General features: G+C 46.3%; 4 protein-coding genes across 9 annotated transcripts in view; 3 read left to right on the top strand and 1 right to left on the bottom strand.

Moving 5' to 3' along the window:
• Nucleotides 1-22: 22 nt before the first annotated feature.
• Nucleotides 23-2810, bottom strand: apex2 (APEX nuclease (apurinic/apyrimidinic endonuclease) 2). Its single transcript, XM_040192379.2, has 6 exons — nt 2591-2810; nt 2420-2503; nt 2078-2258; nt 1682-1825; nt 1535-1604; nt 23-1181 (listed from the first exon to the last, which is right to left on the bottom strand). The coding sequence occupies exons 1-6, from the start codon at nt 2703-2705 to the stop codon at nt 153-155; spliced, it is 1623 nt and encodes a 540-aa protein (XP_040048313.2). The 5' UTR covers nt 2706-2810; the 3' UTR covers nt 23-152.
• On the top strand, nt 2109-15747 carry LOC120828781 (protein bicaudal D homolog 2). 4 transcript variants are annotated; one of them, XM_078087909.1, is made up of 10 exons: nt 2109-2244; nt 4331-4651; nt 6732-6944; nt 7162-7314; nt 7587-8096; nt 8668-9528; nt 9783-9962; nt 10927-11078; nt 12026-12386; nt 13394-15747. In XM_078087909.1, the coding sequence occupies exons 2-10, from the start codon at nt 4403-4405 to the stop codon at nt 13397-13399; spliced, it is 2685 nt and encodes an 894-aa protein (XP_077944035.1). In that variant the 5' UTR covers nt 2109-2244; nt 4331-4402; the 3' UTR covers nt 13400-15747. The 4 variants fall into 4 exon arrangements, with proteins under 4 accessions (XP_077944035.1, XP_040048292.1, XP_077944043.1 ...); XM_040192358.2 differs by lacking the exon at nt 2109-2244 and adding an exon at nt 2801-3238; XM_078087917.1 differs by lacking the exons at nt 2109-2244; nt 12026-12386 and adding an exon at nt 2976-3238.
• A 1421-nt stretch (nt 15748-17168) lies between these two features.
• nt5dc2 (5'-nucleotidase domain containing 2) lies at nt 17169-24585 on the top strand. Its single transcript, XM_040192377.2, has 14 exons — nt 17169-17935; nt 19730-19914; nt 20007-20081; nt 20171-20226; nt 20318-20411; nt 21060-21188; nt 21918-21978; nt 22065-22167; nt 22268-22369; nt 22458-22539; nt 22675-22761; nt 23283-23423; nt 23614-23678; nt 23994-24585. The coding sequence occupies exons 1-14, from the start codon at nt 17587-17589 to the stop codon at nt 24253-24255; spliced, it is 1791 nt and encodes a 596-aa protein (XP_040048311.2). The 5' UTR covers nt 17169-17586; the 3' UTR covers nt 24256-24585.
• Nucleotides 24586-24742: 157 nt separating this feature from the next.
• The window catches only part of LOC120828783 (rap1 GTPase-activating protein 1), a 42301-nt gene continuing 39273 nt past the window's right edge, over nt 24743-27770 (top strand). The window contains exon 1 of one of the 3 annotated variants that reach the window (XM_078088060.1): nt 24743-24802. The gene's annotated coding sequence lies outside the window, so the exon portion shown is untranslated. The remainder of the gene's footprint in view (nt 24803-27770) is intronic. The other 2 variants (XM_040192366.2, XM_078087954.1) reach the window with 2 other exon arrangements.

Raw genomic sequence — 27770 nt, 5'->3', positions numbered from 1 at the left:
CAAAGCCTTTTATAACTCAAAGTTATAAGAAAATAGTTTATTATTTTTTCCAGCAAAGACAAAAAAACAATCAAATAAAATTGTTCCAATGACGAGACATCCTTGCAGTAGTCTTACAGTACTTGTTTGAGCAGGAGGACAAAGTACACACGTCACTTGCCCTTGTCAACCCATGTAAAGTAATTACAGCGAGCCTCGGGGTTGGAGGCATGTCCTTGAGGACGGGCACACACAAAGAACTGCCTGCCCACGTTCGGCCCTTCCTTTTTCACGGTGCGAAGCACACAGGGTTCCCCGTGGACCTTACAGGAGGGCGGTGGTGGCGGTCCGTGAAAAACAGACTTCCAAAACCCCGAGGGAGCCGGCCCTTTCTTGGCCTCCGGGTTCCCCGCAGCGTGCCGTGCGGCTAAAGGTCTCGTCGGCGGCGGCGCTTCTTGGGAGGGAGTCACTCGGAGGGGTTTTCCCACACGCTGCTTCAGAGGGGCCTCGGTAGAGGGAAAAGCATTTGCCAGTTTGGGTTTGAAAAAGGACAGGAGGCTCCCCTGCGGGTTTGGAGAAGTCTTCACTGTCTTAGTCTTCTTCCCCTTTGGCGCAACAGAGTCTGCCGTCGAGGACCGTCTTTTGCCGGAGGCGTTTCCCGCTCCGGACGGGTTAGAATTCTCCCTCTTTTCCCCCTCCTCCTGAGATCCGGGTAATGCATCCCTCTTCTCCCACGCAGCTGACCTTTGGTCCACTTTAACAAGGAAGCGGGAGAGTGTCTGCTGCTTGCCGGCAAACTCGGGCAGGTAGCGCGTGCAGAGGGGCGGAGGCTTGGAGCTGGCCAGGAGACAGCAGCTCAGCCGCCCCCACACGGGGCAGTGGTCCGACCCCTCCACCTCCGGCATGATGTCGGCTGCCACAAACTGCTCCTTGGCCAGTCGGCAGTCAGCGAATACGTAGTCGATGCGCGTGCCGTAGTTGGTCTGTCGCGCGCCGGTGAGGGTGCTCCAGCAGGTGAAGGCGCTGGTGCGGGTTGGGTGGAAGAGGCGAAAGGTATCGACGAATTTTCCACTGCGATTTGTTTCTGAGGAAGTTACCTCGGATTCTTCATTGGGCTCCTCTTCTTCCGTTTCCCCCTCTTCTCTGCCACTGTGCAAAAAGGAATTTAGCCATTTCCTTCCAGGGTTTTCACTGAAATCATCCTAGTGAGAAAAACAAAGAAGGTAGTTTCATTATTATTATTAATAAGCCTGTTATTTGCATATTTGGCAGACTTTTTAAAACTAATATTATATAATTTTTTACATTATGTTAAGGATTGTTTTTGCCACAATAAGGTTGCTTACTTCTTTTGTTATTATTCAAGTTAGGCACTTGAAATGTAACGCTAATGGTAAGCGGATTTCGTAACCTTTGGTCGGAGCCTTGCTAATAGTTAACTCCTGTTTCGGTATCTAATCATAAACTAAGATAATGTTCCTGTCTACTATACACATGACAGTTCAATTTTCTCCTACTTTCGGCAAGATATTGATGAAGCATGTTCCCAACTCACAGTGTCGCTGGGGTCACAGTGGTCTATTTGCCGGTGAGATGTATTCACATCTCCCAAAACAATCACGTGGCTGTAAAGAGAAACCATTAACTCAAAGAGTAACTAAGCAGTAAGTAAGTAAGATGTAAAAACTGTGTAAAGTCTCACCTCCCTTCTTTCAGCAGAGCTTCAGCCCGACACTGAAGCAGCTTGTAGAACTGCAGCTTGAATTGCTTTCGCTCCGGCTTTTCAGGGTCGGCTCGAGGACAGTATACATTTATTACAGTAACCATTTTCTCTTTCTCCCCACACCTGTGGGGGGAAAACAGAGTCCGAAAGAGACACATTCATCTATGGTTTACGGCTGCTTTAATAGATGAATTACGCATGCATTAGGACCCCCCCCCCCCCCATGATCTTTGTCAAACCGTTACGTTTTCAGCAATGACTTAGCACCCAGCACTATTCTAGTTAAAGAAAAACTACAATTTGAGCACGGATCTCCATTAAATATTAACATGCAAAAAGCCTGCCATAGGGAAACTTTGTTTCATTTTCTGTTACATAATTCTGTGCTGGGTGATAACGGCTCGTCCTTCATTGTCCAAAGGCTGCAGCTCCTCACTGCTGAAGTCCTTCTGGTCACCGTAACATCCAACGGCCCCTTCGTGGTTGGTTAGCAGACCTGTGAGACCCTCCTCAGCAGCGAACGGAGTGGCACTGTCTTTACAGTAAGTGGCAACCCCTGTGCACGTAAGGAACGGAATGGGAATTAGTCATTAGTATCATGGCCATTGGTAACATGGATTTTGTAAGTGCCGGGTGGCTCCAGTAAGAGGTCTTTTCGGGTAAAACTAAATCTAATTTAAAGAAAATAAGGGCAACTATGATCACAAAACAACGCACCTGAATAGCCGCTGCGTCCTCGACTGAAGCTGAAATAAGAGTTGTAGCCTTCGACGATGGCAGTTCTTTCATCAAGCAAATCTCCTGTGGGGGACACATGTTGGAGTTTACTGTTTTATTCCTCCCAAAACAAGACTTCTTCTGACGTCATACCGCGCTATCGCCACTTACTTGTCACTTTTGTTTCTTGGACGCAAATAATGTCGGCGTCCAGTGAATCGAGGGCCTTTTTAATGCCGCCCCCGAACGTCCTGATGCCATTTATGTTCCAGGTAACGATTTTCATTGTGATGCATGAATATTTTACCGTTGTTTGACATGTGGGGGGGGACACTGCAGCCAGACAACAATGTGATCATCCGGAAGTAAAACGGAAGTAGTGACAGGCACGAGCGGAAGTGAATTTCTCCACTCGTCTGTTATTATTTTTCTCTAGTTTCGGGTTTGTGGTTTGAAATAAAATTGTTATATTTATTGCACTGCTGTATTTATTGTATTTCCCATAAAATAATGTATCCCGCCTAACGCTGAAAATAAAGACAATTGAATGCGGGTGTAATGCATCGCGCCGTTGCCTAGCCAGAGGGGGCTGTGGTGCCTTCACGTTTTTCGGCGCGCTTTCGACAGCAGAGCAGCAGAGCTCACTGTGAAACCGGAGAACCGGGTGGGTGGAAGGGTTAGCGGTCGCTCGGTAACCTGGGCTGGTACCCTTGGCTACTATTGTGATTAGCAAGCGTTGGTAGTTTCCCGGAGGAAGTAACCACAGGGCAAACGTTTGCCTGCAACTGGCGATCTCCATCTTTGAAAAGAAGCCGGAGGGTGAGTAGCCGGTTTGGCTAATAGTTCGCAATCTAGCGTTAGCCAATTAGCTCGCCTGACAGGATGCGACTGACGTTACCGGAGGAGCCGTGCGCAGCGGACGGCGGTGTCAGCTACCACGTTAAGCCCCCGCAGTTACGTTTAACGTTAACAAATGACAAAGCCAATAAGTTAGCTAACGTTAGCTCAATTGTTCGACTCCGCCGCTGTCGCGGTGCTTTCGTTTGCTAACCGCACTGGGGGCTGAAACTGCTCCCCGACTAGCTAAGCTCTCAGGTCGGTGTCGTCTTTAGTTGTTGTATCTCCGACAGAATAATGTTAATAATTCATTCAATTGAGGAACCAGATTTTACCTCAAATATAATGTGTTTGAGGGAAATTTGGTCTCAGTTGATGCTAAGAGGAAGTGGTTCGCAGGGGAGAGACAGATGCTCATGGGATGCATCACTTGGCCCCGGACATCGCCGGCTGGTGTTTCCATCTGCGGTCAAAGGAGAGGACATTAGGAAATAAGGGAAGGCTGCCCCACCCAGTCAATACGGGGGAGGTGGGGGTCAAAGTAACCGTAATCCAGGTCCGCCCCACGTTTAAGGTTACCTTGAGGAGGACGCTTTAAGCGCCGGATATTTACCACGCAGGTAGCATTCGCCATCAGCCCGAAGAGAAGTAACGTGGCTGATGTTTATTAAGAAACCTCACTTTAAGATTTCCATCCTTTTCACTGCGGGGAATTGAGCGTTCATCGATCTGTCAGCACCACGGGGCCGGTGTCAATTTCAAAAGGAGGATATCAGCAATGTGCTAGTTGTAGATTTAAAGGGCCAATAACACCCGCCAACTAGATGATTGCAAACCGCACCAGCGGGTAATCGAAGGTTTAAATTGGGCTTTTTGTGCAGACATTTGAGGAGGTTTTCCCCATTCAAGATAATCCCGCCCACTGCTGCCCTGCTCTGTTCTGTCCTAGCCCATCCTATTGTTTCACAATCTGATTTACACCAATCCCATCCTGGCAATTGTTCTAAGAAGTTACATATTAAAATACATAACCACCGTCTTTGTGTTTTTTTTTCTTTCCTTTTTGTGGTGTAGAGTAATGCGAGTGGGGGAGTGAGTGAGAGAGAGGCAGGCGTCCCCCGTAGGACATCGGGAGGCCAAGCAAGAATGCTGGAGGCGGACGCAGACGCGGCAGGTGCGGCGTCCGAGCGAGAGGAAGCGGAGATGGGGAGCGGAGATTTGAAGACGGAGGTGGTGCGGCTAACCCTGGAGCTCCAGGAGGCCACGGAGGAGAAGCTGCAGGCCGCCCGCTACGGCCTGGTGGTGCTGGAGGAGAGTGCCGCTCTCAAGAAGAAACACAGGCACCTGGAAGAGGAGTGTGAGACCCTGAAAGGGGAGCTGCAGCAGCTCAGAGAGGTAGGAACGAACGCCCAAAGCCTACAATTCTGTCTGTGAGATCGGTGGTGAAAAATTTAAATGAAGTCCAAATGTAAATGTTATCCAGCTGGGCTGTATCTGGGCAAAGGAGTTTATCACACCACAGAAAAATATTTGAATGATTTCAAACAAAAGACAAGTGTGTGTATATAACAATTCCAAATTGCGATAACATCCCTCGCCCGATCTTGTGTTTGGGAGGATCACACAGTTTAAGCCCAGAATAAATGGCCAACGGGCTTGCATTAGGAAAGAGACATTTGTGCCTCAGTGAATAATCTTTTTTTGGGACGGTTGATCAACTTCCCGCTAAAAACACTTGCATAGACATTATTTTAATCAATAATTGTCAAATCTAGAATTATTTTCCTTTCTATGTTAATGCAAAATAGAATGAGTGCGGACTGCGTAGTTGGCAGACAGAGTTGCTCTGTGGATCCATGGATAGGAAAAATGTGGGTCTTATAATCCAAATTTTATGCACGTATGTTTAACTTGTCTTTCTTCTGATTGCTGAACATGTTTGACGTGTTTGGAACCCGTCTCAAATTTCACTTTGCCCCGTCCTCTGTTTGCAGCTGATGAGCAGCATGGCAGCGTACCAAGTAGTCCTAAAAACATACATACCATTGTTGTTTTTATGATGTGCCAGGGACATACGACAATGATTCCTACCTGATTGCTTATCCTTTAATTGCGTTTGGGTAACTTTGTCAGTCTATCACCACAGTACCAGTTCTGTTACAGCTGTGAGCTCGTGGTATACTTTCAATGAGGTGGCTTGTGATCGCATGCTGAGTCAGTTTTGTCTAACATGTCATCTGATGCTGATGGCATCAGTTGGAGAACGTTAAGTGATTATAGGGCTTTTACAGCCAATTAGTCAGCACATCTGGTGATTTAATTCTTGCACTGGATGTTTTTTCTGGTTTTTAGGGTTTACGGTTTGAATTAGGTGTTGGTGGAACAAGCTTTAAAAACAGTTTTATGTATTAATTCATCTCCATAAAATCCAAACCTTTCATGTGGGCAGATTATTTTTGTTCTACTAATGCACCTTTTTGAATTCCTACATTTGAAATCCTGCTCACATTTAGTTATTTCGAAATGAATGTGTGCCAGGATAACAGTACAACTGCTCATAAGCTCTTTACGTCTTAAAGTACGTCGTGGTACAGAATTTCAGCAATTCCATAATCTGCATGAACCTCATATGACTAATTAGGCCTGTTTACCTAATTAGACTGTGGAAGAGTTTTAAGAAAGCAGAGCGGACTCATGTGTTGTGAATTAGCACCATTATTAGTGGTGCCGTGAATCATACAACTCACTGTTTGGATCAAATCAGAGGCCGGAGTCACCGATCCCGTCAGCACAAGAGGAAAAAAACAGAAAATGTAACGTCTGCACATCCTGGATCTTTTTTTTTTTTTTGCTAATAATAATAACTGCAGACTATTGCTGCTCTGTTTTGCCAGATGCAGATCCCTTTGTTGTTAGATCCTAGCTGATGGTCTCAGAGGCTCGGCGCTATTTTCATTATTTGTGTGTGCAAATTTCCCAAAAATAATTTCACCCTCTCTGAAGTCAGTAAACCATCAAAATATTCAAATAGTTTTACTTTCAGCCGTAGTATTCTTTTTTCAACAAACCGGTCTGTTACACCACTAATCTTTGTACAGCCGTTAGTAGCATGTTCATCATTCAACCCCCTCATTTGATCGTTCTTAGGTCTGCAGGCATTCATGCAAAATGTGTCAAAGCAAGCTGCGAGGAGAGAAAAGCCAGTGCTATCTTTTGAGATTTTCTCATAGTGTCACATCGGCTACATACGAGCACAAGCTGCTGTTTCTCCGTCGCCTATCTTCTTATCAACCAACAACAACCTGTATTGCCTGTAATCAGGTAAAACATGATTGTGGTCAGTGAAGTCCTGTTTCCCCTTCTTTTTATTTACGATGTCTGCGTTTCTTGCCTCCATGAGTAGCATGAGTTATTTCCCTTCACCCCTGCAAAGGTCGTTCCAATGTGCCCTCAAGCCCTCTTTGTTTGTGTAAAGGCATTCGCAGATTCTGTAAGCAGCCAAAAACGTGCAGCTGCTGATGGAGAATGCCGGGAGGAGGATCTGCTACAGGAGACGGCCTCTAAGGAGGCTGCCATGGCAACCCGCCTTGAGGAAGTCCAGGCAGAGCTCAAGCAAGCACGCCTTGCTCTGAGCAACGCACATGCAGAGATCGATAGGCTGGGGGTGGTCTCCACCCAGCTAAAGAAGGTATAGTGGCTCACTCAGTACATCCGCACATTAGTGTCACACTAAATACTATTATTTCCTACCCAGTCCTGATGCATACAAGTAAACCATGTAATCGCTGCTCAATACATTCGCTCATTCCCAAAGTGAAATTAGCTGTGCGTGGTGTAACATCAGTAAATCTGCTACTTTCAACGTCATGCTTTGTACTGATTTCACCGAGGGTTGTTTTCTACAGGAGTGCGAGTGTCTGGAGGGCGAAAAGGGCCATCAGAGGGATGAGATGAAGGAATATAAAGTACGGGAGCTGCGCCAGTTGCAGGACAACAGCGAATTAGAAGAAGAAAACACATCTCTGCAAAAACAGGTGTCTGTACTGAAGGAAAACCAGGTCAGTGTTCACGCGAGCCAAAGTTGTACCGAATATATGTACGTTCTAAATGTACAGTTAAGAAGGAAAAGAAAACATTTATTGGAGTCATCAAATCCCCAGTTTGGAAACAGCCCCTCATTACTGTCAATCCCGTCAAAAAACTACATTTCTTTTCTGGGGGGAAACGGATTTAATCGCATTGGTGTTGATCATCTCAAGAGGCCTTTCCTCCTAATTGTGTAGCACAAAGCACCGTAGACACAGACCCGTCATTGTGCTCCACTTTTCAGGTGGAGTTTGAATCGATAAAGCTGGAGCTGACCCACAAGAACGAGGAGCAGGAGGAGCTGCGAGGTCAGATGGAGGAGGCCGAAAGGCTGAAGGAGATCGCAGAGCGGCAGCTGGATGAGGCCCTGGAAGCCCTGAAGGAGGAGCGGGAGCAGAAGAACTGCCTGCGGCGAGAACTCTCCGCCCTGACGCTCAACCCCTTCGAATCCGTGGGGAACCTGGAGCTCCACTTGGACCAGCTGGACGACAGCCAGGAGGAGGGCCAGGGAGGGGAGGGAGAAGGTGAGGGAGAGGATCAAGACAGCGGCATTAATAATGGTCCTGGTTCTGCTCCCGATTCTGCTCGCCCTCCTCACTTGGGCGGCTCCAAAAGCAACGGCCTCATCCAGCGCTACTCCACTCCACGCAGCAGCGACGTGTTCCTGCGCGCTCCCGCCTCCGGGCTGGTGTCGGACCTGCTGAGCGAGCTGCACTTCTCCGACAGCCAGAAGCTAAAGCAGCAACTCTTGCAGGTGGGCAACAGCTTCTTAAAGATGCATTAAGACGGTTTGATTGGGGGAAGTGATTAAAAGAAGAATGAACGGGGAACACGGTACGTAGAGAAATTGGGCTGCGCAGTGAGGTTGTCATCGAGATTGGTTTGCGTGTCAAAGCTGTCGATGGGGATGTCGGCCGCTTCCTGCTTCAGACCACATCCCCCGCCCATCAGTGGAGTGAGCCTGTTTTTATTTATTTTAAAACACGGATTCAGTTACACCTCACAAATACAGGCTACTTTTAAGAAGGTCTTGAACCACTATGAGGGATATATTTATATATTATTCATGGTGCATTTAAATTGGGGGCTGGGTTAGTGAGCTGCTACCCGTCAGATGTGGGGTGTGGAGCTGAAGGGGTCATCCACGCTCTCGCATAAAAAATGCATTACGAGTAAAGGGGGTGGGGGGAGAAATTGTCAGAGAATAATTTTTCTCCCTATGGAAACCATTTAACTAAAATGGTTCCATAATGGGTGAAATGGATGATTATTCAACTAATGAGCGGCAGTAAATTTATCAAATTTGGTTTCTTCTGTGAGTCCAGGCAGAACGGGAGAAGTCCAGCCTGATCAGCAAGGTGGAGGATCTGCAGCTGCAGCTGGTGGCGTCCAAACAGGCGTTCAGTCAGCAGGAGGACAAGCTCGGATCGCTCACGCAGCAGCTGGAAGCCGCGCAGAGCGGCCAGCACCCCAAGCACGAGGCGGGCGACGGCGACCCGGAGAACGGAGACGCCGTCTTTGACTACGAGGTCGACACCAAGAGCAAGGAGGTGCTGGAGGCGCGAGTGCGCTCCGCCAGCGAGGAGCTTCTGAAGCTGCGGGACGACCTGTCCCAGGCAGGAGCTCGCTACAACACCCTGGAGCACCGGTACAAGCAGGAGAAGGACCGGTGGCGGGCGGAGGCCCAGGAGCTGGCCGACAAGATCCGCCAGTGCATCAAGTCCAGCAAGCAGGACCAGGAGCGCATCGGCGAGCTGGAGAAGGAGATCGGAGCCACGCGGAAGGTGGCCATCGATTCGGAGGGGCACCTGAGCGTCGCCCAGGAAGAGCTGCTGGCCTTCTCTGAGGAGCTGTCCAACCTCTACCACCACATCTGCGTGTGCAACAACCTGACGCCAAAGCGAGTCACCCTGGACTACTACCGCGACGGGGCCCGGGCGGGCATCGCGGGGGGTGGCCGCAGGTCCCATTACGTTCACTCGCCGCAGAACTCCCAGAAGAAGACGCGGGCCAACGACGCGTTCATCTCCAAAGCGTCGGTGCTGCAGTTCATGGGGGAGGTGGATAGCGCCGGAGCCAGCGGGGAGTCTCTCAGCTGCCCCGGATCCCCCACGCTGGACTTCAGGGACCCTTCAAACGTCTGCAACTTGGTGGCGGTCATCCGTTGCCAGATCAAACACCTCCGGGTAAGAGGTCACACAATTTAAAGCAGGTCTTTTAACCTACAGTCATTTCTGAAGCTTCACTTCACAGATTATTATATTAACATTATTGTCAATAAATGTTAGAATGTATATATTTTGCAAAGAAGGCCATTGTTGATAACTTTATATTTTGGATAAACTGTTTATAAAACAAATGGAAGCTACGAGACAAAGTTTACTTTTCCAGTGAAACAAACCGGTTTACCCCCTTTCTGAATAATTGTGTATTCTCTCAGGTGGCAGTGGACCTCTGTCGTCAGAGGGGTGCGATGCCGTACTCCGGGTTTAGCAGCAGCGGGGAGTCCGAGCGGGACGCTGAAAGCCTAATGGAAGAAGTTTTGAAACTCAAGTCCCTTTTGAGCACCAAGAGGGAACAGATTGCCACCCTGAGGACCGTCCTCAAGGCCAACAAGCAGGTAAGTCACAGCAAGCTGCGCTACAGTGGGTCCTGTAGTCACTCAGTTCTATTCTACTGAAGGGTCAATCAACCAGACCTGTGTGAGAACTTCTATCTCATATCTATCTATCTCATATGTGGTCATTTTAGTTTTACTTCTGTTTCTCTGCAAAACATCTTGAACACTCAGGATGGACAATGCGCTCACCCGTTGTTGATGAGGGCCTGACCAAAGGGAAGAGGTCGCCACCATTATACTCGCATGACCTTGACATAAGCGGCTTCTCGTCTAGACGTTTCCTCGGGCTCACGTGGGTCTGCACCTTGAGTACAGCGGGATGTTTAACTCTCCTCCCCCGTTCCTGTGGCTCAGGCAGCGCCTGACCTGCTCCTGTCGTGTCCTTGGCGCGCACGCGCACGCGCACACACACACACACACACACACACATACTCACTCTCACGGTAATCTAATCTACTAAGCTGTACAATCATACAGAAGTGCTCCCTCTCAATTCAGATTTCTAGGACCATTTTGGCAACTTAATGTTAAAAATTAGAAATTTCTGTATTGTATCGCATTCCCGTCACAGACCCCTCAAAGTGGGCGTAGGCTTGGCTTCTATCAACAACCCCACTGTCCAGCCAATCGTACTGCTTTGATCATGCAGCCCACCTCGTGGTCTTAGAGACAGTGCGGGATAATAACACACTATCGACAACAAAACCGTTTTTTTACGAAAAGCGTAAGAAGAGTGAACCAGTGGTGTCTCTCTTCTAGGTGCCATTCAGTGGAGCACGGCTTGATGCAAAAAGCCTGAACCTAGCTGTGTTTTTGTTGGTTTTATTATTTATTCTTCATGGTACAAAGTGTTTATTCTGTCCAAATCATGTGTGATAATATGCTTTTTTAAGAGCCCTACTTGAGGGGAGTAATGGTGCTACAGTATTCTCTAATCGTGCAACTGTCTCGCTTGTCGATGTAGACTGCGGAGTTGGCTCTGTCCAATCTGAAGACCAAGTACGAGACGGAGAAGAGCATGGTGTCTGAGACCATGATGAAGCTGAGGAACGAGCTCAAAGCCCTGAAGGAGGACGCCGCGACCTTCTCTTCGCTGCGAGTCATGTTCGCCAGTCGGTGAGTTTTGCTTTTTCTGTTTGTATGGAAAACAAGGTAAGCCGTAGTATTGTAAAGGAAACGCCTTCACTTATTTTGTCCCGTGGCAAAGAAGGTTGTTCTTTGCTTTGAAGTTCATTTGAACTAACTTAGCGTGTGTTTTGCATGCTCTCGTTGCGGCGCGGCGTCGGCCGCGTAATAAGCTTACCGTGCTTATTGCGCCTGTGGGCAATCCACCGCTTCACGTGAAGATTATGAACCACGTGCTCTGCCCCGCGGAGTTGGGGGAGGAGGCAAGAACCGATTTGTCCCCTCGGTCCAGGTTGCAGTAACGAGGGAGATGCCTGATGTGGGTGGGATGTTTAATTGTGTGGGACGGTGCTGTTCACTCACTACGCACCTCTTCAGTGGATCCGATTGTTTGGAGTTTGACTAGAGGAGCTTGTTAGGCGTGCATTATCTGTCTGGGACTTCAGTCCGGTATGAGCTGGCATTTGATTCACCTTTAGAAGGATTGGGGAGCAGAGTTCTACGGTCTACCGCGGGCTAAAGATTACAGCTTAAAAGATCTCCCTGTCCGTAACCAGGGGATGTGGTGCCATCGTGTGGATAGCTGGAGTGGTAACGGTATAAAACGACGACACGGGAATATTCATTTATAAAGCTATCAGTCCAGTCCAGATACATTCTTAATGTCGTTGTCTTCACATGCACCCCAGATTTTCTTTATTTTATATCGTAGTAAATTCAACGATTTCATTTTCCTAAAACGTAACTTGTGTGAAGGGATCCCTTTTGTGTTTTGCTTGAAGTTTTTTTTTTATATATAACAATTCGGTAATCCGAATCAAACGGCTGCTTGATTTAATCAATAATGAAACTAATCTTTGTGTCACGGCTGGTGTGTAAACGTCGTGCCTTTGCCTGCTTGTGCATGTTGCATCTTTTGACTGTGTGCCGCCTCTCAGGTGCGACCAGTATGTCACCCAGTTGGACGAGATGCAGCGGCAGCTGGCAGCCGCCGAGGACGAGAAGAGGACCCTGAACTCCCTGCTGCGGATGGCCATCCAGCAGAAACTGGCCCTCACTCAGCGCCTGGAGGACCTGGAGGCGCCTCCAGCTTCCCACAGCCTGAACAGCAGCCCCCGCCGCTCCCGGGCCAAAGAGCTGGCCACCAAGTCGGGTCGGGCTCCTCGGAGCCCCCGAAACAGCCCCGCCCGGCCCCCGCTGAGGAGCAGCCCGCGGGCCAGCCCGGTGCTCGGCGGCAGCGTTACGGGGCTGGCCACGCACCACCTGCGAGGTTTGACCCGGAGTCTCCACACAAGCCCCGTAAGAACCGCTCTCTCTCTTTGCTCCGACGGGCCCGTGCAGACGAGCTCCCGCCGGGGCAAGCCCCTCCCGCGGGACGCCACCTTCATTAGAAGTCACAGTGTAGGGGAGGTTTTTGACACAGGGTGGAGTCCCGGTTCCCCCCCAGCGCGTAAAGCCTCCACCAGTTCTGTTTCCAGCGAACTAACGGTAAAAAACACACAAGTCAGGGAGTCAAAGAAAGGTTTGTCTTCGGTCCCCGTACGTCAGGACACCTTCATCACAACCCGCGTCGTACCGGCCTCTTCCGGCAGGCCCAAGTCTTTTTTGTTTTCTTCATCCACAGCTAATCTAACCTCTTCTAAAGCCTCGCGTGTGTATCCTAACAAACCCGAAGCATGGCGTGAGACTCGACTAAAGCCTGATCTCGAAGCGTACTTAAGTACCTCGCTAGGAGGAAAGCAGTTGACTCGCGGGTCTGACTCTGTGCAAGCAGCGGCAGCTCGCAGCACGTTTCAGCCGCACGCAGCAGCCTCTTCGCCGCTGACCGCCGAATCCCCGGCGGTCCCGGCAGCCGCATCGCTCCGCGTGGACAATCCACCGGGGAAGAGCAGGCTGGCCGGCGCCTTCAGGGAGTCTAGGCGCAGAGCGTCCGCCTCCTCAAGTAGAGCCACAGAGGAATCGCTCCCCAGCGCCGGTAGGGGCTCCGCTAGCAAAGCGCAGGGCACAGCGGCCCGGCCGCGGAGCTCGCACTCTAAATCATCCCGCAGGCGATAAGATTTAGGCTCAATGCTAAGCTAAGCTTTCTCAATAGCTGTACATTGCCACTACATAGCTACGTACTACGCTATTATACATTTGTTCTGTGGTATTTTGTTTAGATTGACGCTCTTGCGGTTATGATTTGCTTTTATACATCTCATGTACATGTAGCTTGGATCCTTTTTTATATGTTGTCATCCTCATTATTTGTTTTTAATTTGAATTAAATGTTTCTTTTGTGTCTCTGTGTGCCCCTGTCTCCGTAGCGCTGAAACACTCCTTCCATCACTCCAACCTCCCTCTTCTCCATAAGGACCTGTCTTCATGTTGACTCCCTGGCTCCCACCTCCCACAGATATGACGCAACATTTCCCCGTCTACCCACCACAACCATGGATGAAAAAAAAAAATGTAAAAAATGTTAAAAAAAAAAAAAAAAAAAAAAGCTCCCACCTGGTTTTCTCTGCTCGGATCGGAGAAACCTGCATGCAGCCGGGAGCCGGACGGGGAGAGAAATGTGCTGCTTGTTGCTCCGTGAAGTCAGTGACTGTCTTGTCCCGAGTGGATCCAACGTCCCTCTGGTCTTGTTCAAGGCTGCTGTGTGTTGTGGTGAACCAGTGACAGTATTTATGCCAGAAGGAGGGGGGGGGGGGGGGCGCAGCGTTTGCAGTGGTTACTGTCCTCAGACTGTGATTTGACGGTCGCAGGCTGTACGTCTTTACACTGTTCCCTTTAGTCAGGCATCCTTGGTCAGATCGCTCTGGCGTATCTTAGTGTCTGTAAGCCATTAGATCCCCTGTGATAAACCCCCCCCGAGTAGTTGATTTTGTAGAACAATGCAGCCTTACTAACATAATTTAACAATCCCACACTGTTGTATCGAGGTCTCCTCCTCTCACTGATGGTGCAGTTTCTTGTCCTCTTTTGTTCTTGTTCCTGTGACGTGCCTGGCACTTTGGCTCTTGGCCGTTAGCCCCGCCCTTTAACTGGAGGTCAGTAAAAATGCTTTTAGTTGATGGAAATCAATCAGCCATGAGTTCACCACCTCAGGTCAGGCAGAGTAATCCGATTCATGATTTGGGAGATCCTAAATGAGCAAAACTATGCAGACCATGTCAGGGCGATGCCTGCGCGCTTCTTGCTGTTCCTTTGAGTCCCGAAGGGTTTTGAATTTCAACTTCACTTAAGTACATAATGGTTTGGCTTCTCTCACCATAAGCAGCTTTTGGAAACTTCTCTGGGCATTGCAAGCATCCCATTGGCTGAAATGTAGTCACCTTGTTTGGCTGTTGATTTTAAAAGACCGCATCACTGAAGAATCCCAGTTCTGATTTGAGCAAAATCCGAACATATTGGGCCACGTGCATTTCGCTTGGCTACATAATCATAACAACAGTTCCCCATTCAGCTTCTGCTACTTCTCACTCCTTTTGAGCAACTAAGCAACCATGTTCCTCTTTTGTATTCCATCGCTTAATGTAAACCCGCTTTTGTCTGCTACCAAAGTCAGCATGTTGTAATGAACTGGTATTACCCACAACCCACTAGTTCCCCCCCCCCCCTCTCCCCCCCCGAGGCTGCGGCATCAATTGCGTTAGCAATGTTAATAGGGCTAACCGGCTACTGTTCCAGTTGCTACTTGTAGAACAATGTAATATTGTCCCATTATTTGAAAAGCATTACGCAGTGCTTTGCGTCTATTGGACTATTATGACATAAAAAAAAAAAAAAGAATAAATACATACAATATTTCAAAGAGGCGTAACTGGCATTGCTCTGCTATAAGGAGCTCCACGACAAGAGTGGAAACGCAAAGAAGGATAAATGATGTATGTGCTCATTAGGCATCAGGAGTTTACAGAGTAGTTTGATGGCAGAGCTCTGATATGAGGGCAGCAGCACAAACGCAGGCGTCTGAAACAAGACCTGCCTCGTTAAATGCAGTTAGAATTCAATGATTTTAATTCACCTGCAGTAGACCGATCATGCTCAACTGTCCTGTGGTTTAGTAGAAGAGGCCACAACCTGCTGATTTGTTTGATTTTTTTTTTTTTTTTTTTGTGCCTTGGTTTTGATTTGGTCTGGTTTTGGATTACATCGAGTTTTCTAAATCAAGGCTACTTTTCAACACTGTTGTAGTAATTATTATTTTTTGAAGGAATGTTTTATTTACTTTGCCATTAAGCAGTATTCACACTGAATGAGGGTGTCATTTTGTTAAATATTCATATTCACTTTTTAGCTTGCATGCCTTATATGGACTCATTAGTATTAACTAATGAACAATTAATGCAGAAAATAAAGAACATTATGTATCACAAGGATGAATTTCCAGGCTAAGAAGTGAAAATGCTTTAACAATATGTCATATTTCTTCAAAGGTTGTAAATAGATTTCTTAATCTATTTAATTCTGTGCAGAGGTGTGTATAATTTAATTACCATTGTTGTATAATATTTTAACTGTATTTATGTGGTCTGGCTTCTGTGTCTGTAAATTGTTATAGAGGACGACGTGCACACTCCGCATAACACATCGGATGGTCCCCAACTTTTGGTGTGGAATCTCCTTTGACCTGTGAACCGCTTTAGTCATGAAGAATAAAAACAAGCCAACACTGTTTGTTGATTGTGGTCTTTTGAGTTCAAGCGCAGCAGTGGAATGCTGTTTACAGTGTGTTGATATGTGATTGCACAGCTGGCTGCTACTACTAGTTAATGGTAAAGCTTCTGCTATGAACATGTGCTTTGTCTGTGTGCTAAAAGCACTTATTCTATCTTACTGGAATATGTTTCCGTGAAGGAAAGAAAATGAGTAAGACCTAGATGAGTAGTGCAATTGCCTTGAGATCTGAATCATGCTGCAGTCGCAGATGATACCTACATTTATTGCAAAAGTGCAAAAACCACCCAAAATGTTCCCCTGCGCTAACAGGAAATTGCAAACTGCAGGAGGTAAAACTCTCTTTCAAATAGAGTCCAATAAAAACAAAGCAAACAATTAATGGAGAGCATTACAATACCAACTTACTTTGTCTCAGAGCATCACCACTAGTCTAAAGCATCTACCACTAACTCTAGAACAGAATGAGTAATGAGCAATACCAAATTCTGTCAACATTTTTAACCTGATCTCCTGGAGCAGCTTATTCTGGAGCTGATTGTTAGCCTACATACAGTATTTACTCCTGGGACCTTTATCTAAGGCCAGCTGGCAGAACAAGTTTGATAAGCACCAGATCTCCTTGTGAGGAGTTAAAGTAAACAAAAGCATATTAGTACAGCAGTTCATTTAGATAACCTTTACAAGCAAACATGAGGCAATGACACGCGCTCTTACACTAAAAGGAAAACCAGGGGAACCGGCTGGTCTGGTCAAACTGTCCTGCTCACGTTCTGCACTCCCTAAATCCCTCGCATCAGAAATATAGAGTGCAAAAGAATAGAAGGTGTTGCCATTTTATTTTTAAACATTTATGTATATTCTCAGATAATGAGTTTGTGGATCATTTAAATGGTGTTGGATGCTATTGCTCCACCTACTCACTTTACATTACAGACCTCTTGGGAGAGATGTGAGCTGTACGGTCAGAGTAAAAACTAAGCAACGTTTAGTTTCTATGCACCATGTATCTGGAATAAGCTGTAATGAAGGATGCAGACTCTGAGATAACAGAGCATGAGGTGCTCAGACGTCATAAAAAACGTTTTGTCATGATGTTTATATTCTTGGTTGCATCGGTGGAAATGGGCTTTTATACTTTTCTTTGCCACTACCTTATATTAAATCAAATAACTGCATTGTAAGTATTATTCTTTTATTTTATAAATGTCTTATCCTGTTTTCTGTCCTCGCCTCTCACGATGCTCTTAATGTCAAAGTAAGAGTAGATTGTTATTATAATACATTATTCTTCAGTGTACAAGATAAGATCCTGCATGACTTTTGAAAAATAAAATTGCAATGTGCGTTTAAAAGGAGATAACTAGTGAAAGCATGGAGGTGTACAAAAAGGTAAACAAAGAGCACGGCACAGTGTGTTCAGACTGTTATTAATTGCATACATTTAAAACGTCGAGGATTAAAGATGGAGAAAACCCCCCACATAAAATAAGACTATATATATTACATAATTCATGAAATAATAAATGCATTGATGCAGTTTGGAGAATAAAAACAGTGAAACATTTTAAATGACCTGTCAGTTAAATGCCTGAAGTTTAGAGCTTCAGGGTGGAGCTTGAGATTGAGGTCCGTGATTAGCTGCGGGGCCTGAAGACCCTCCCTCTTTTAAACAAAAGGGGCGGGTCTATCCGGGTCACGCTTAAATTGAGGGGCGGGCTCAAAAAATGAAAAAGTCAACGAGTTGTTTTCGCCAGCCTGCTGCTCGTTCGAGCGGTGCGTCCAGCCTGCAACGGAAGAAGATTTTAAACTTGGTTCGCGAGCAGCAAAGTTTAAAATGTCTTTCAAGGCGGTGGGCGCGGCGGTGGTCCGCGCGCTGTGGACAAAAGGACACGGCACCCCGCCGCTGGCGCGCTCCACCAGGGCGAGCACGCTCACCACAACGTGCAGCGTGTTGACAGCGAGGGAGCCAGGCTCCGAAGCCAGCAGACTCTCCCCCGAACAAAGCTACGGGCCCGGCTCCGACGGGCCGAGCGGCGCCGACGTGCCGCCCTCCGGCGAGCCGCCTCATCCCGGGGAGGGCGAGGGGGCTCCCGGTGCCAGGGGACGGTCGTCCACCGCGGTCCCGACCCGTCAGGCGTCCTACCTGTGGGCTCGGTACAATGACACCAAACGGCTGGTTCACGGTAAGCAGCAGGGGGAGCAGCAGCAGCAGCAGCAGCAGGAGGAGGGAGGGAGGGCGGGGGGGAGGTGGGGTTCCCCAATACACCCCCCCCCCTCACCCCCACACTCTCCAAAACAAGCGCCCGCCGGCCCTCCACGTCACCAGCCTCTGAGCCGTTGGTGAAGACATTTTGTTCACGCGCAGGGTTGTTTTTCATCGTTTTTTTTTTTTCAAAGCAACGTTTTGCGAAGCCGTTGGCAGTGTCTTTTGAAATAGCAGAAGTCTGTAACAGTGCGGCTGTTTTATGCAAAAATTAAATAAATAAAAAATGCAACCATAAGAAAAAAAATAAGTATTCAGAGTTGCGGAAACGTCGGAATCTGTGAATATGTTCCCGAACTCGATGTGACGTTATTCTCTTTGCTCGTTACGCTGATTCCGTCGTGGCATTTGAACTTGAACGGAACAATGGTCCTTTATGTGGCTGCAGACCCCCGTCATAGAATTACATGCTGCATCAAATACCATAAAGTACAAGTCTAACAAAGCAAAAATGACTCATGCATTTCAGATAAAATATAAACGTGAATAGTGATTCACCTCTTAACTCTTGCAACATTGGGTTATACTTCTGCAAAATTGGGAGTTTCTGCTTCGTAATCTCATTAGGTTTCAATGACTAACGTTACTTGGTTCGTTACACTAATCCCTGGTGAAACCGTGTCCCATGTGCTCTGTGCTTGTTCAAAGCAGCCATTTTGACATGTAAATGCAGGGTAAACACCGGTGTTATTACCACCAATCGCAATTACCGTCCAGATTAATGTGAGCGGGCGGGGCGCTGCTGTTTTGCATGCTGGGGCGCTTTAGTGGCGTCGACGCTTAATGTGATTGGGACCTTATCAGTTCGTTACACCTTTTTGTTTACCCCGCGATCACGTGTCAAAAGAGCCGGTCACGTGGAGGCATTGGGCGTGTCTTTCCACACACACTCTAAATGTGGGCCCCATTTTCACCCTGTAACTAATACAAACTTCTTGGTAAATTGTGTAAAATGTGTGAGGAGCATATTTCTGTTTGCAAAGCGTGAATTGTAAACATGATGTGTATTAAGACTCACAGACCGACTAGTTATTTGGTAGAGCTCATAGTTTTGAAACATGGCTGGGGCCCTTTTTCAGTAGGCCGGTGATAAAATAGCCCCGGGCTGGTGCACATGCATGTCTGCTGACCAGCTGCTGGCCTCCCTGCAGTCACACAGCCGTGTGCTCGTATTGCAGCAAATGGGCTTGTAAGGCGGTCTCGTGAGCCCACCGTGCCCATGCGTTGGCTGCATGGCTGTTATGGTTATCAAGTGTGCAACAGTGGCCAGCATAACTCCTGAAGTAACGACAGGTAGTGCACGCCATGATCCCGTGCAGCCGTACATTAAAGGGACACTCTGAATTTGGAAGGGCTGGTCTAAACGTTGTTGTTTGGGCAAGTACTTACCTGTAGTTCTGCTTCAAGTCTGTTGTCATTCTGGAAGCGCACACATTACACAACATCCTATGAGCCCTATGAGCCAGCCTCACTAGATTGAAACGAGCAGTGGAATTATTGCTTTAGTCTCTGAGATCACAGATCAGATCCGAGCTGGTTTCATAATACAGGAGATAATATTACAGCTTATTTAGTGACACTGCATTGCCTAATCCTTCCCCTTCTTAAAGGAAACCAGAGACTTTTATTCCCTTTTCTTTTTTACTGAGTCATTGATTTGTGTCCATCTACTGTTGACTTTGTATTCTTAACGTTTTTTCCAATCTGCTCTCAGACCTGATCCCCCCAGGCGCTTGTAACCTCCTCAACTCCTCCACCATCTACGCCAACAACGAGGTCGACCTGTCCACAGTGGACATCTACGGCTTTGACTACGACTACACGCTGGCGCTGTACTCGAATGCACTCAACGGAATGATCTACGACAAAGCAAAGAGCTTCCTAATTGAACACTTTAAGGTGTGTTTCTACACTCGCTGCGTGACGGTATATTCGCATTAACACTTCTGCTGGTCAGCTGAATTGATTCGTTTTGCCTTCCCGCCCAACAGTATCCGAAAGAAATCCACAAATACGATTACATTCCCAACTTCACTGTGCGGGGTCTGCACTATGACATCCAAAAGGTACTCGGCCTTTTTTGAATCACAAACGTCCCACTTAAGAAATGGTTTCATTCCTCAGTGCCGATAATCACGAGTGAATCTCTCTGCAGGGTCTTCTGATGAAGATCGATGCCTTCCATTACATACAGCCGGGAACGGTGTACCGGTAAGACGTTGCTGCTGTGTTGAGTGTGTCTTTTGTTTGATCATATTACGTGTGTTTTTATCTTTTGGTACACTTCTCTGTTGGTCTGCAGGGGACTGAGCCCCGTGCCGGACGAGGAGGTCCTGGAGCTCTTCGGGGGGACTTACCATGTCCCGCTGGAGCAGGACAGTGGCTTCTATGGGAAGGTGAGGAGATTTTATTAGAATAGTGGACAGTAATATAGATACAATGCAGCAAGTCGTTTGGCTTTGATTTGTGATAATTTGCCTGACATCTATTAGTTATTGCTCTTTGGGTTTAAGATAATTTCACAACATGTTTTTCTTTGTAAGGCATTTGGTTTTGGCACAGAAGAAAAACCTTCATTTTTGTAGACTTGCACATCGGATTCAACTCATCTTACAGGGACGTGCTTCAGGATTAAATGTGTTCAGTTCACCAAGTGGGCTGTCCCGGGTCTGCTGTTGCATAAGCTGGGATGTTGAATTTTTAAATCTCATTTGTTGCGTTGTTGACAGCTGGAAGGCAGCGTTCCTGTCCCCAAATGCTGGAAGCAAAATCTGCGTCCAAAAAAAGAATCTTTTAATCATGATTCCCCCTCAATATTTCATACAGAAGTAGAAACCAGAGTCCGGCAGTCACAAAGGTCAACTACGGTTTGGCTCATTAGGAGTGATGAATAGTTTTAGTGCAGCAGAAACAACAACTAATTCACCTTGAAGCATTCCTATCAAAAATGGTTTCTTATGTAACTAGGAAGGGTTATTATTACAAGTTAACAAACATTGGACCCAAAGTAATCCTCAAGCCTTGGAATGTGTTTCCTATCTCAGGGACCAAAGCTGAAGCAGTTCATGGACATCTTCTCTATTCCTGAGATGACTCTCTTGGCTGCGGCAAATGATTTTTTCATCCGAAATGGCATCGATTATGATCCAGTTCACCTCTTCAAGGACGTCTCGGTCAGTATGTATTGAATGTCTTCTATGTTACGTGTGCCTCGTACCGACCCGTTGTGTTCGACTGTTTTCTCGCTCCGGGGTTCTTCAGCTGGAGGCTCAGGAATCTGCTGGGCTCACTTAAAGTTTCTCAAGGACTCTCATGAATAGAACAAGAACAGGACAATACTTGCTTTTCCGCTTGATCCTGAGAGCCGGCGTTTCCAGTTACAGGAAACTAGTGCAGCAATCACAACATCTGCTTTGCTTTAAGAACAAAAGGAAACATGCAAAACCAAAGTCTGTTGGAGATACTAACTGTGTAGGACTGTGTCAGTCCCATTTTTATACTAATGTCTCTATATGACTCACATATTCAAATGAGACCAACAGCAGGAAAATGGTCTGTTTCAATATAAATGTATCTATGATGCTTGATCATAGCATGCGAGGGTAAGAATTTGGCAAAATCCTGCCGGTTTACCAGAAGCTCTTTTTGCCTCGGCCACGGCATGCCCCAGAATCGGCGTGTGGGCGGAGAGCTTGGCACTCTGTAGCAACGGCTCCGACTCTGGCCAAGAGTCGTGCATTGTCTCTCGGCTCTTTTGTCCCACAGGGGCCCACAGTATTGCCGTCATCCTTTTCATACACGGTGCCCTTTTTTATTTGCGTAGCCTGGATCTTTTTCTCGCAGTGTGTAGCATAACATTTGTGGATCTGTTGCCCGTCTGTAAGCTCTTATTTAATCCACAGGAAGCCATCGGCATGGTTCACCTGAAAGGCTTCATGTACAAATGGATCATGGAGGATCTCGGTAAGATGACTTTTTCCAAAGTTTGCATACTGCACGTGCAATTCGATCACGAGTGACCTCTCGTGCCGACCTCCTTCCCCTCACAGATAAGTTCATCCTGAGAGGAGACGAGACGGATGCCGTTTTGCATCGGTTGGTCAGTCAGGGAAAGAAACTGTTCCTCATTACCAACAGTCCCTTCAGCTTTGTGTAAGTGTTGCTATCTTTCGGCTCAGAGTCCACTCTGACCCATAATGAGGGGTTAACTGTTCTGTTGCAATGTGTTTGTTTTGTTTTTTCCTGTGTGCAGGGATAAAGGAATGAGACACATGGTGGGAAAAGACTGGCGAGACTTCTTCGATGTGGTCATCGTCCAGGCAGATAAACCTCACTTCTTCACTGATTGCATCAAGTGAGCAAAACTGTTTTGGGAGAAAACGGGGAACCGAACGTTTATCATCTGCTTCAGCAATAACCCTTTAAAATGTTTTCTCTTGCAGACCCTTCAGGCGTTTGGATGGTAATGGAGACCTTCAGTGGGAGAAGATAACCAGTCTGGACAAAGGACAGATCTACAAGCAGGTCCGTGTAACTTTCCTGGTCTTCTAATGCTTTGGCTCATTTATCTCTATTCAGTAGTTGTTTGCCCATTACTAAGTCCATGCGTTATCTGCCTTCGTGACGAAAATGGTGTGTGGATTTCCTTTGTGTCTTTAGGGAAACCTGTTTGACTTCCTCAGACTGACTGGCTGGCGAGGTTCAAGGGTTCTTTACTTTGGAGATCATCTTTATAGCGACTTGGCTGTGAGTTCCAAATCCTGTTGATGGAGCACTCCATTGAGCATCCACTGAATAACTTTGATTCATATTTTTCTATGTATTTAATCACAATACTTAAGAATTTACTTGGTGGAGGTTTGTAGTATTTTTTTCAATATAACGTGTATTTTGTTGCATTGAAACATCCTTCATGGTCTGGACCTTGTCGAACACAGACTCACATATTGCACAATTCAGAACATTGACAGTGACATTTGGGTGCGGCTGCAAAGAACATTTCAAACAACAGATGGCAGCAAAGACCGTGTACCATTTATAAATGAGGTCATTGGCTCGGATTTACAAAAAGTCTAAACAAGTTGCCAGGAACATGTATATGTAGCATTGAAGTAATATTTGTTTGCTAAAAAGTGTTTTAAAGCCTTTGTATGAGACTTGAAGCACAAACGTTACCACCTTACTGCAGATCAGAAATGTTTGCATTGATTATAGACACTACAGACTCGTACCGGCTACAGTTTGACCAAAGCTTGTTGTCACCGTAGGACCTGATGTTGCGACACGGCTGGCGTACGGCCGCCATAGTGCCGGAGCTGGAGCCGGAAACCAAAGTGGTGAGCACCCACCGGTACGCACTGAGCCTCACCTGGCTGCAGGCTTTAACCGGCCTGATGGAACGGCTACAGGTGAGAGGTTTACAGAGCTTTTATATTATTTTCGTCGTTGAATGTCTAAAAATGTGAGTCTGTCTTACCGACTCAATCTAAAAGGAGACGGATATTTAAACCGCTCAGTTATTCTTGTTTCTTTAGCCTCAAATTGCCAAATTTAATAACAGACGTTGATTTTTGTTTTGTGTTTTCTTTATATTCGCAGACTCATCGGGACCCAGAGTCTAAACGTGTTTTTGAAGAATGGCAGAAAGAGCGGGAAGAGCTCAGGTGGGTGCCTTTTTAATTCATCAATCGTTTCGGGTTACGATTTCCACTCAATTAGGAGAAATACGATGCCAATAAACTACCTGCGTGTGTGTACGGCTGTTCCAACTCAAGCAGCTTCAAAATGCTGAAACATTTAAGCATCAGTTGATTTTTATACGTGGAGAGAATTCTGCATTAATTTTGAGTGAGAGACGTTCGCTTGGGATCTGGTATTTTTGCTGTCGTATTGCTACAGTTACTCAGGAAAAGTATCCGCATACTCCACGTCCACCACGGTGTGTATTAACTCAACCTTTTCTTTTTTTAATGTCTCAGGGCGATGACTAAGAACGTGTTCAACCCGCAGTTCGGCAGCATCTTCAGAACGTGTCACAACCCCACTTACTTCTCCAGACGACTCTCCCGTTTCTCCGACGTCTACATGGCCTCCGTCAGCTGTCTTTTGAATTACGACCCCTCGTACACTTTCTACCCGCGCCGCACCCCCCTGCAGCACGAGGCTCCTCTGTGGATGGACCAGCTGTGCACGGGCTGCATGAAGACTCCACATCTGGAGGAGATGTCTCAAATACGATGAGATCCTCGCTCTCCTCAGTGACTTGTTTTTAATAGTTTGTTATTTTAGTGCTGGCGGCCATTTCGTTCTTAGGATTTCTTCTCAATAACAGGGTTTCATTTTTAATCACGATTCTGCTGCACAACTCCCTCGTCGCAGGGCAAAGTATTACCGCACTGATCCACGTCTCCAAAGACTTTACTGAAGGGTGCTGCAGATTTACCTGCAGGACGGACGGCGTGCGATTCAAGATTGCCAGACTCTCTGGTTGCTGCCTGATTTTAAAATGTGATATGGAAATGAAGTGCAATAATGGAGCTATTGTCGCACAAATAAACAAGTGGCATCTTATGTGTTCTGTTATTAATAAACGTGTTACAGTAGCTTTAAGGAAGTTACCTTAATATCCTGAATATTACTGCATTCTAGAATTATACATCAACCAGTTGTGCACGCAGTCAATTATTTGATTGGTTGTTCGGTTGCTAGGCAGCGCAGCCTCCATTCATCGCCGCTGTACTCTGCATCCCAGACTCATTGAGCCGCCTGCATGAAGACCACCGCAAAGGTACTTGTCTCTGTCGCTGCATGCTTTGACACATACTCGTATGGTGCAGATGTTTGCTAAGGAGCGCGTTTTGTGTGTCTAATGGGTGTAATGCTTGGATGGTTCCCGTACGGAAGTTCTTGGTTTTGCTGCTACTCAGCGTCGTTGCTCCTCGGACGTTTGTGTTGACAGTTTTAAAAATTCTTTTTTTTTTTTCTTTTTTTTTTCCGGGGTGGGTGCGAGGAAAGTGTTTTTCAAATGAAACATTAATAATTAATTTTAACTGGAATTGTGAGGTTTGAGTAGCTCTCGAGATATCAATTTCCTCTCTTTCTCTCGAGGTATTAATATTTTGGGGAGCAGAGCCTTTCGTTTGGACCAACGTTTCCAAGTAACTTGAGTGACATGAAACCCCAAATAATCCGAGTTTGTTCCCGCAGGCGTTTCTCAAAACCGAATATGTTGAACTGCATCTTTCATCCTGTGATTCTTATTCGTCGTTAGATGAAAGCTCTTAAACATTTAAAAAATGTATAAATAAAGATTCCTGACAGATTTAAAAATGAACTTAAATTCATTTTTATACAAGTCATGACGCCCCTTTTTCAAGTGCCTGTAATTTTGTTCATTTTAAATTCAGATTTGACACACTGCTGTCCTCAATAATATTTTGGAAATTGACACTTATGATGCAGTTACTTTCTCAAAGTTAAATTTATATTCTTCATTGTCTGCCGATACCCCATTAAAACCAATATGTTTGCGAGGGATCACCGTTTGACTTCATGCATTCTTCTATATTTTTTTTCCCACAAGGTTTTATTTTCCCGTGTTTATTCTTGTGCCGCTTCTGTGCGTTTGCAAGGCTGACTGGTGTTTCACTTTATTTCATGGCTGCCTGCCTTCAGTGACTCTGCCAGGTGTTTCGTAATGTGCTGACCTCTTTACATACGTTAGTCGACCATCACTAACCTCAATTTACTGAAAAACAAGCGAGTCGGAATGAATATATTTAACCGATGCATTATGTAAAGAAACTTGTTTTGAAGAGTCCCTTAAGTGATGACACAGATTTGAGCGCCCCCCCCCCCCCACCTTCCCTGCTACGACACTCCATCCTTTTGCGGTTCCATTTGCTCCCTCTAGCTCCTTCATTTTCTTACCTCCTAAATCTCCCAATTGCCTCCCTTCCTTTATACCTTCACGTCTTTGTTTGCAGTTGAGTGCCTGTGTGTCTGTCGCCGTGTGCGCTCAGAGGTTTGTGTGCTCTGGCAGCCTCTTCCATTATTTAATGTCAACGGGACCTTTGGCTAAGTGCAGGAACATTTCCCTGTTTCACAGCATATTTCTTCATCCTCCTTGAAAGTAAAACAATAGAAGCTCTGAATAGAAAACACAAAACAGGTCTTCCGTTATCCTACAGGGCGGCACTTTGAATTCAGACTTGTGATCAAATGTATCGAGGATAATTATATGACATATCCTCTATTTTTTAGGTGATTTATAAAGGTAATTTCCATCAGATTTATATTCAATAACCGATTACGGATGTGAAGAACCGTTCTCTCTCTCTCTCTCTCTCTCTCTCTCTCTCTCTCTCTCTCTCTCTCTCTCTCTCTCTCTCTCTCTCAAGAACCTCCACTCTATGTTCAAGAAACCCAGTTGGTTTTCTTGCAAGGGTTTGCCAATTTCGCCTTGATTATTTATAGTCTGGTCTGTGAGGCTGCTGCTGAGAAACGCCGCCGCGCTTTCATCATCATGCACATATGATTTCCCTTTTGGCAAAGCGTCAAACATGCAGGCCTGTGAAGATGCACATACAATTTACCCGCTTGCCCTCTCATGCCGGCGATGAGGAGGCAAAGTGGATGAAGACGTTTGTGCAGCCCAAGAAAAACTGGCTAATAGCAAAAAGGAAAGCGACAGCACTGGTATTTCATCATCAATGAGATTCTGCTCACGATTCTGTTTGATTATTGTAAACCACGCGCCCCTTAATCTCTGTCTCTGCTATATTAAGTCACTTTGGATTTTTTCATAAGACATGCTAATTACAGAGCTGTCCCAGCACAACAAACTATATTTAAACCCTCACGTTGATACTTACAGGTCTTTTTTTCTTTTAATTGGCTGCTTCATTTCCTGCCCTGTTTAATTATTCATCTGCAAACTGTATTTGTGTGCGTTCTGTCCTCTGGACCAGTGCAAACGTGTACTGTGTCTTTTGATGGGCGTAGAATGAGTCACCCGCTCTCTGCATGTGTATACAGGAGGCTTGTATATTTATTCTCGGCGTTCATCACACGTTGCCTTTGTACTTTTTACACATTCAGACGTTTCGGTACCTTCCAGGGTGCATCTGCTTAATCGTCGAGTTTCACGTGAACCGGTTTACCTGCCGCTCTTCCTCACATCCACGCGCTTTCATGTCGGCCTTATTAAAATCCAGAAAAGTGTCTGGTCATGTGCTCTTGTATCTTGACCCTGGGGCTTATTATTATATTCACCTTTATCTTGTGGTGGAAAGTCTTTCTTTGCTTTCATCTTGCTGTATTACAGAGAGACCTGCTGATGGTGAAAAAGGACGTTTGTCTCAATGTGCCACAAATAGATCAACCACAGTAAAGAGTAATTAGGTGTCAATCACATACTATAAAACATCATTGACTCTATTTTTATGGTGTGTGTGTGTGTGTGTGTGTGTGTGTGTGTGTGTGTGCAAGTTACCATCTACGGAAGCGTTTAGATAAGATTAATTGGCACACTGTAAAATGTTATGGCTCCATGTTAACATGTGTGCCATGCACATATCGTGTACAGCTTTAAATAGGCACGCTCAGCTGTTTGTATGAGCACGGCTGTCATGATACCCGACACTCACTTCATCCTCCTTATTTCCATTTCCATAAACACAAGCGCACTCATTGCAGTGGTGGGGAATTAATGCAACTCACTGCAGATTTAACGTCCAATCGTCATGCGGAAGAAA

This window comes from Gasterosteus aculeatus, chromosome 2 (assembly GCF_964276395.1).
Source record: "Gasterosteus aculeatus chromosome 2, fGasAcu3.hap1.1, whole genome shotgun sequence".
Taxonomy (NCBI): Eukaryota; Metazoa; Chordata; class Actinopteri; order Perciformes; family Gasterosteidae; genus Gasterosteus; species Gasterosteus aculeatus.
This window is presented reverse-complemented; position numbering and strand designations above follow the sequence as displayed.

Bases quoted from the DNA above. Each gene is read 5' to 3' on its own strand.
- apex2 (XM_040192379.2), bottom strand. From the start codon at position 2,705: ATGAAAATCGTTACCTGGAACATAAATGGCATCAGGACGTTCGGGGGC. The intron at 2,504-2,590 runs GTAAGTGGCGAT...TGTCCCCCACAG, and splicing joins CCAAGAAACAAAAGTGACAA to GAGATTTGCTTGATGAAAGA. The intron at 1,605-1,681 runs GTGAGACTTTAC...TTCTCTTTACAG, and splicing joins GCTCTGCTGAAAGAAGGGAG to CCACGTGATTGTTTTGGGAG.
- nt5dc2 (XM_040192377.2), top strand. From the start codon at position 17,587: ATGTCTTTCAAGGCGGTGGGCGCGGCGGTGGTCCGCGCGCTGTGGACA. The intron at 21,189-21,917 runs GTCAGTATGTAT...TTTAATCCACAG, and splicing joins ACCTCTTCAAGGACGTCTCG to GAAGCCATCGGCATGGTTCA. The intron at 22,540-22,674 runs GTCCGTGTAACT...TTGTGTCTTTAG, and splicing joins AAGGACAGATCTACAAGCAG to GGAAACCTGTTTGACTTCCT.
- LOC120828781 (XM_078087904.1), top strand. From the start codon at position 4,403: ATGCTGGAGGCGGACGCAGACGCGGCAGGTGCGGCGTCCGAGCGAGAG. The intron at 8,097-8,667 runs GTGGGCAACAGC...CTGTGAGTCCAG, and splicing joins TAAAGCAGCAACTCTTGCAG to GCAGAACGGGAGAAGTCCAG. The intron at 9,963-10,926 runs GTAAGTCACAGC...TTGTCGATGTAG, and splicing joins TCCTCAAGGCCAACAAGCAG to ACTGCGGAGTTGGCTCTGTC.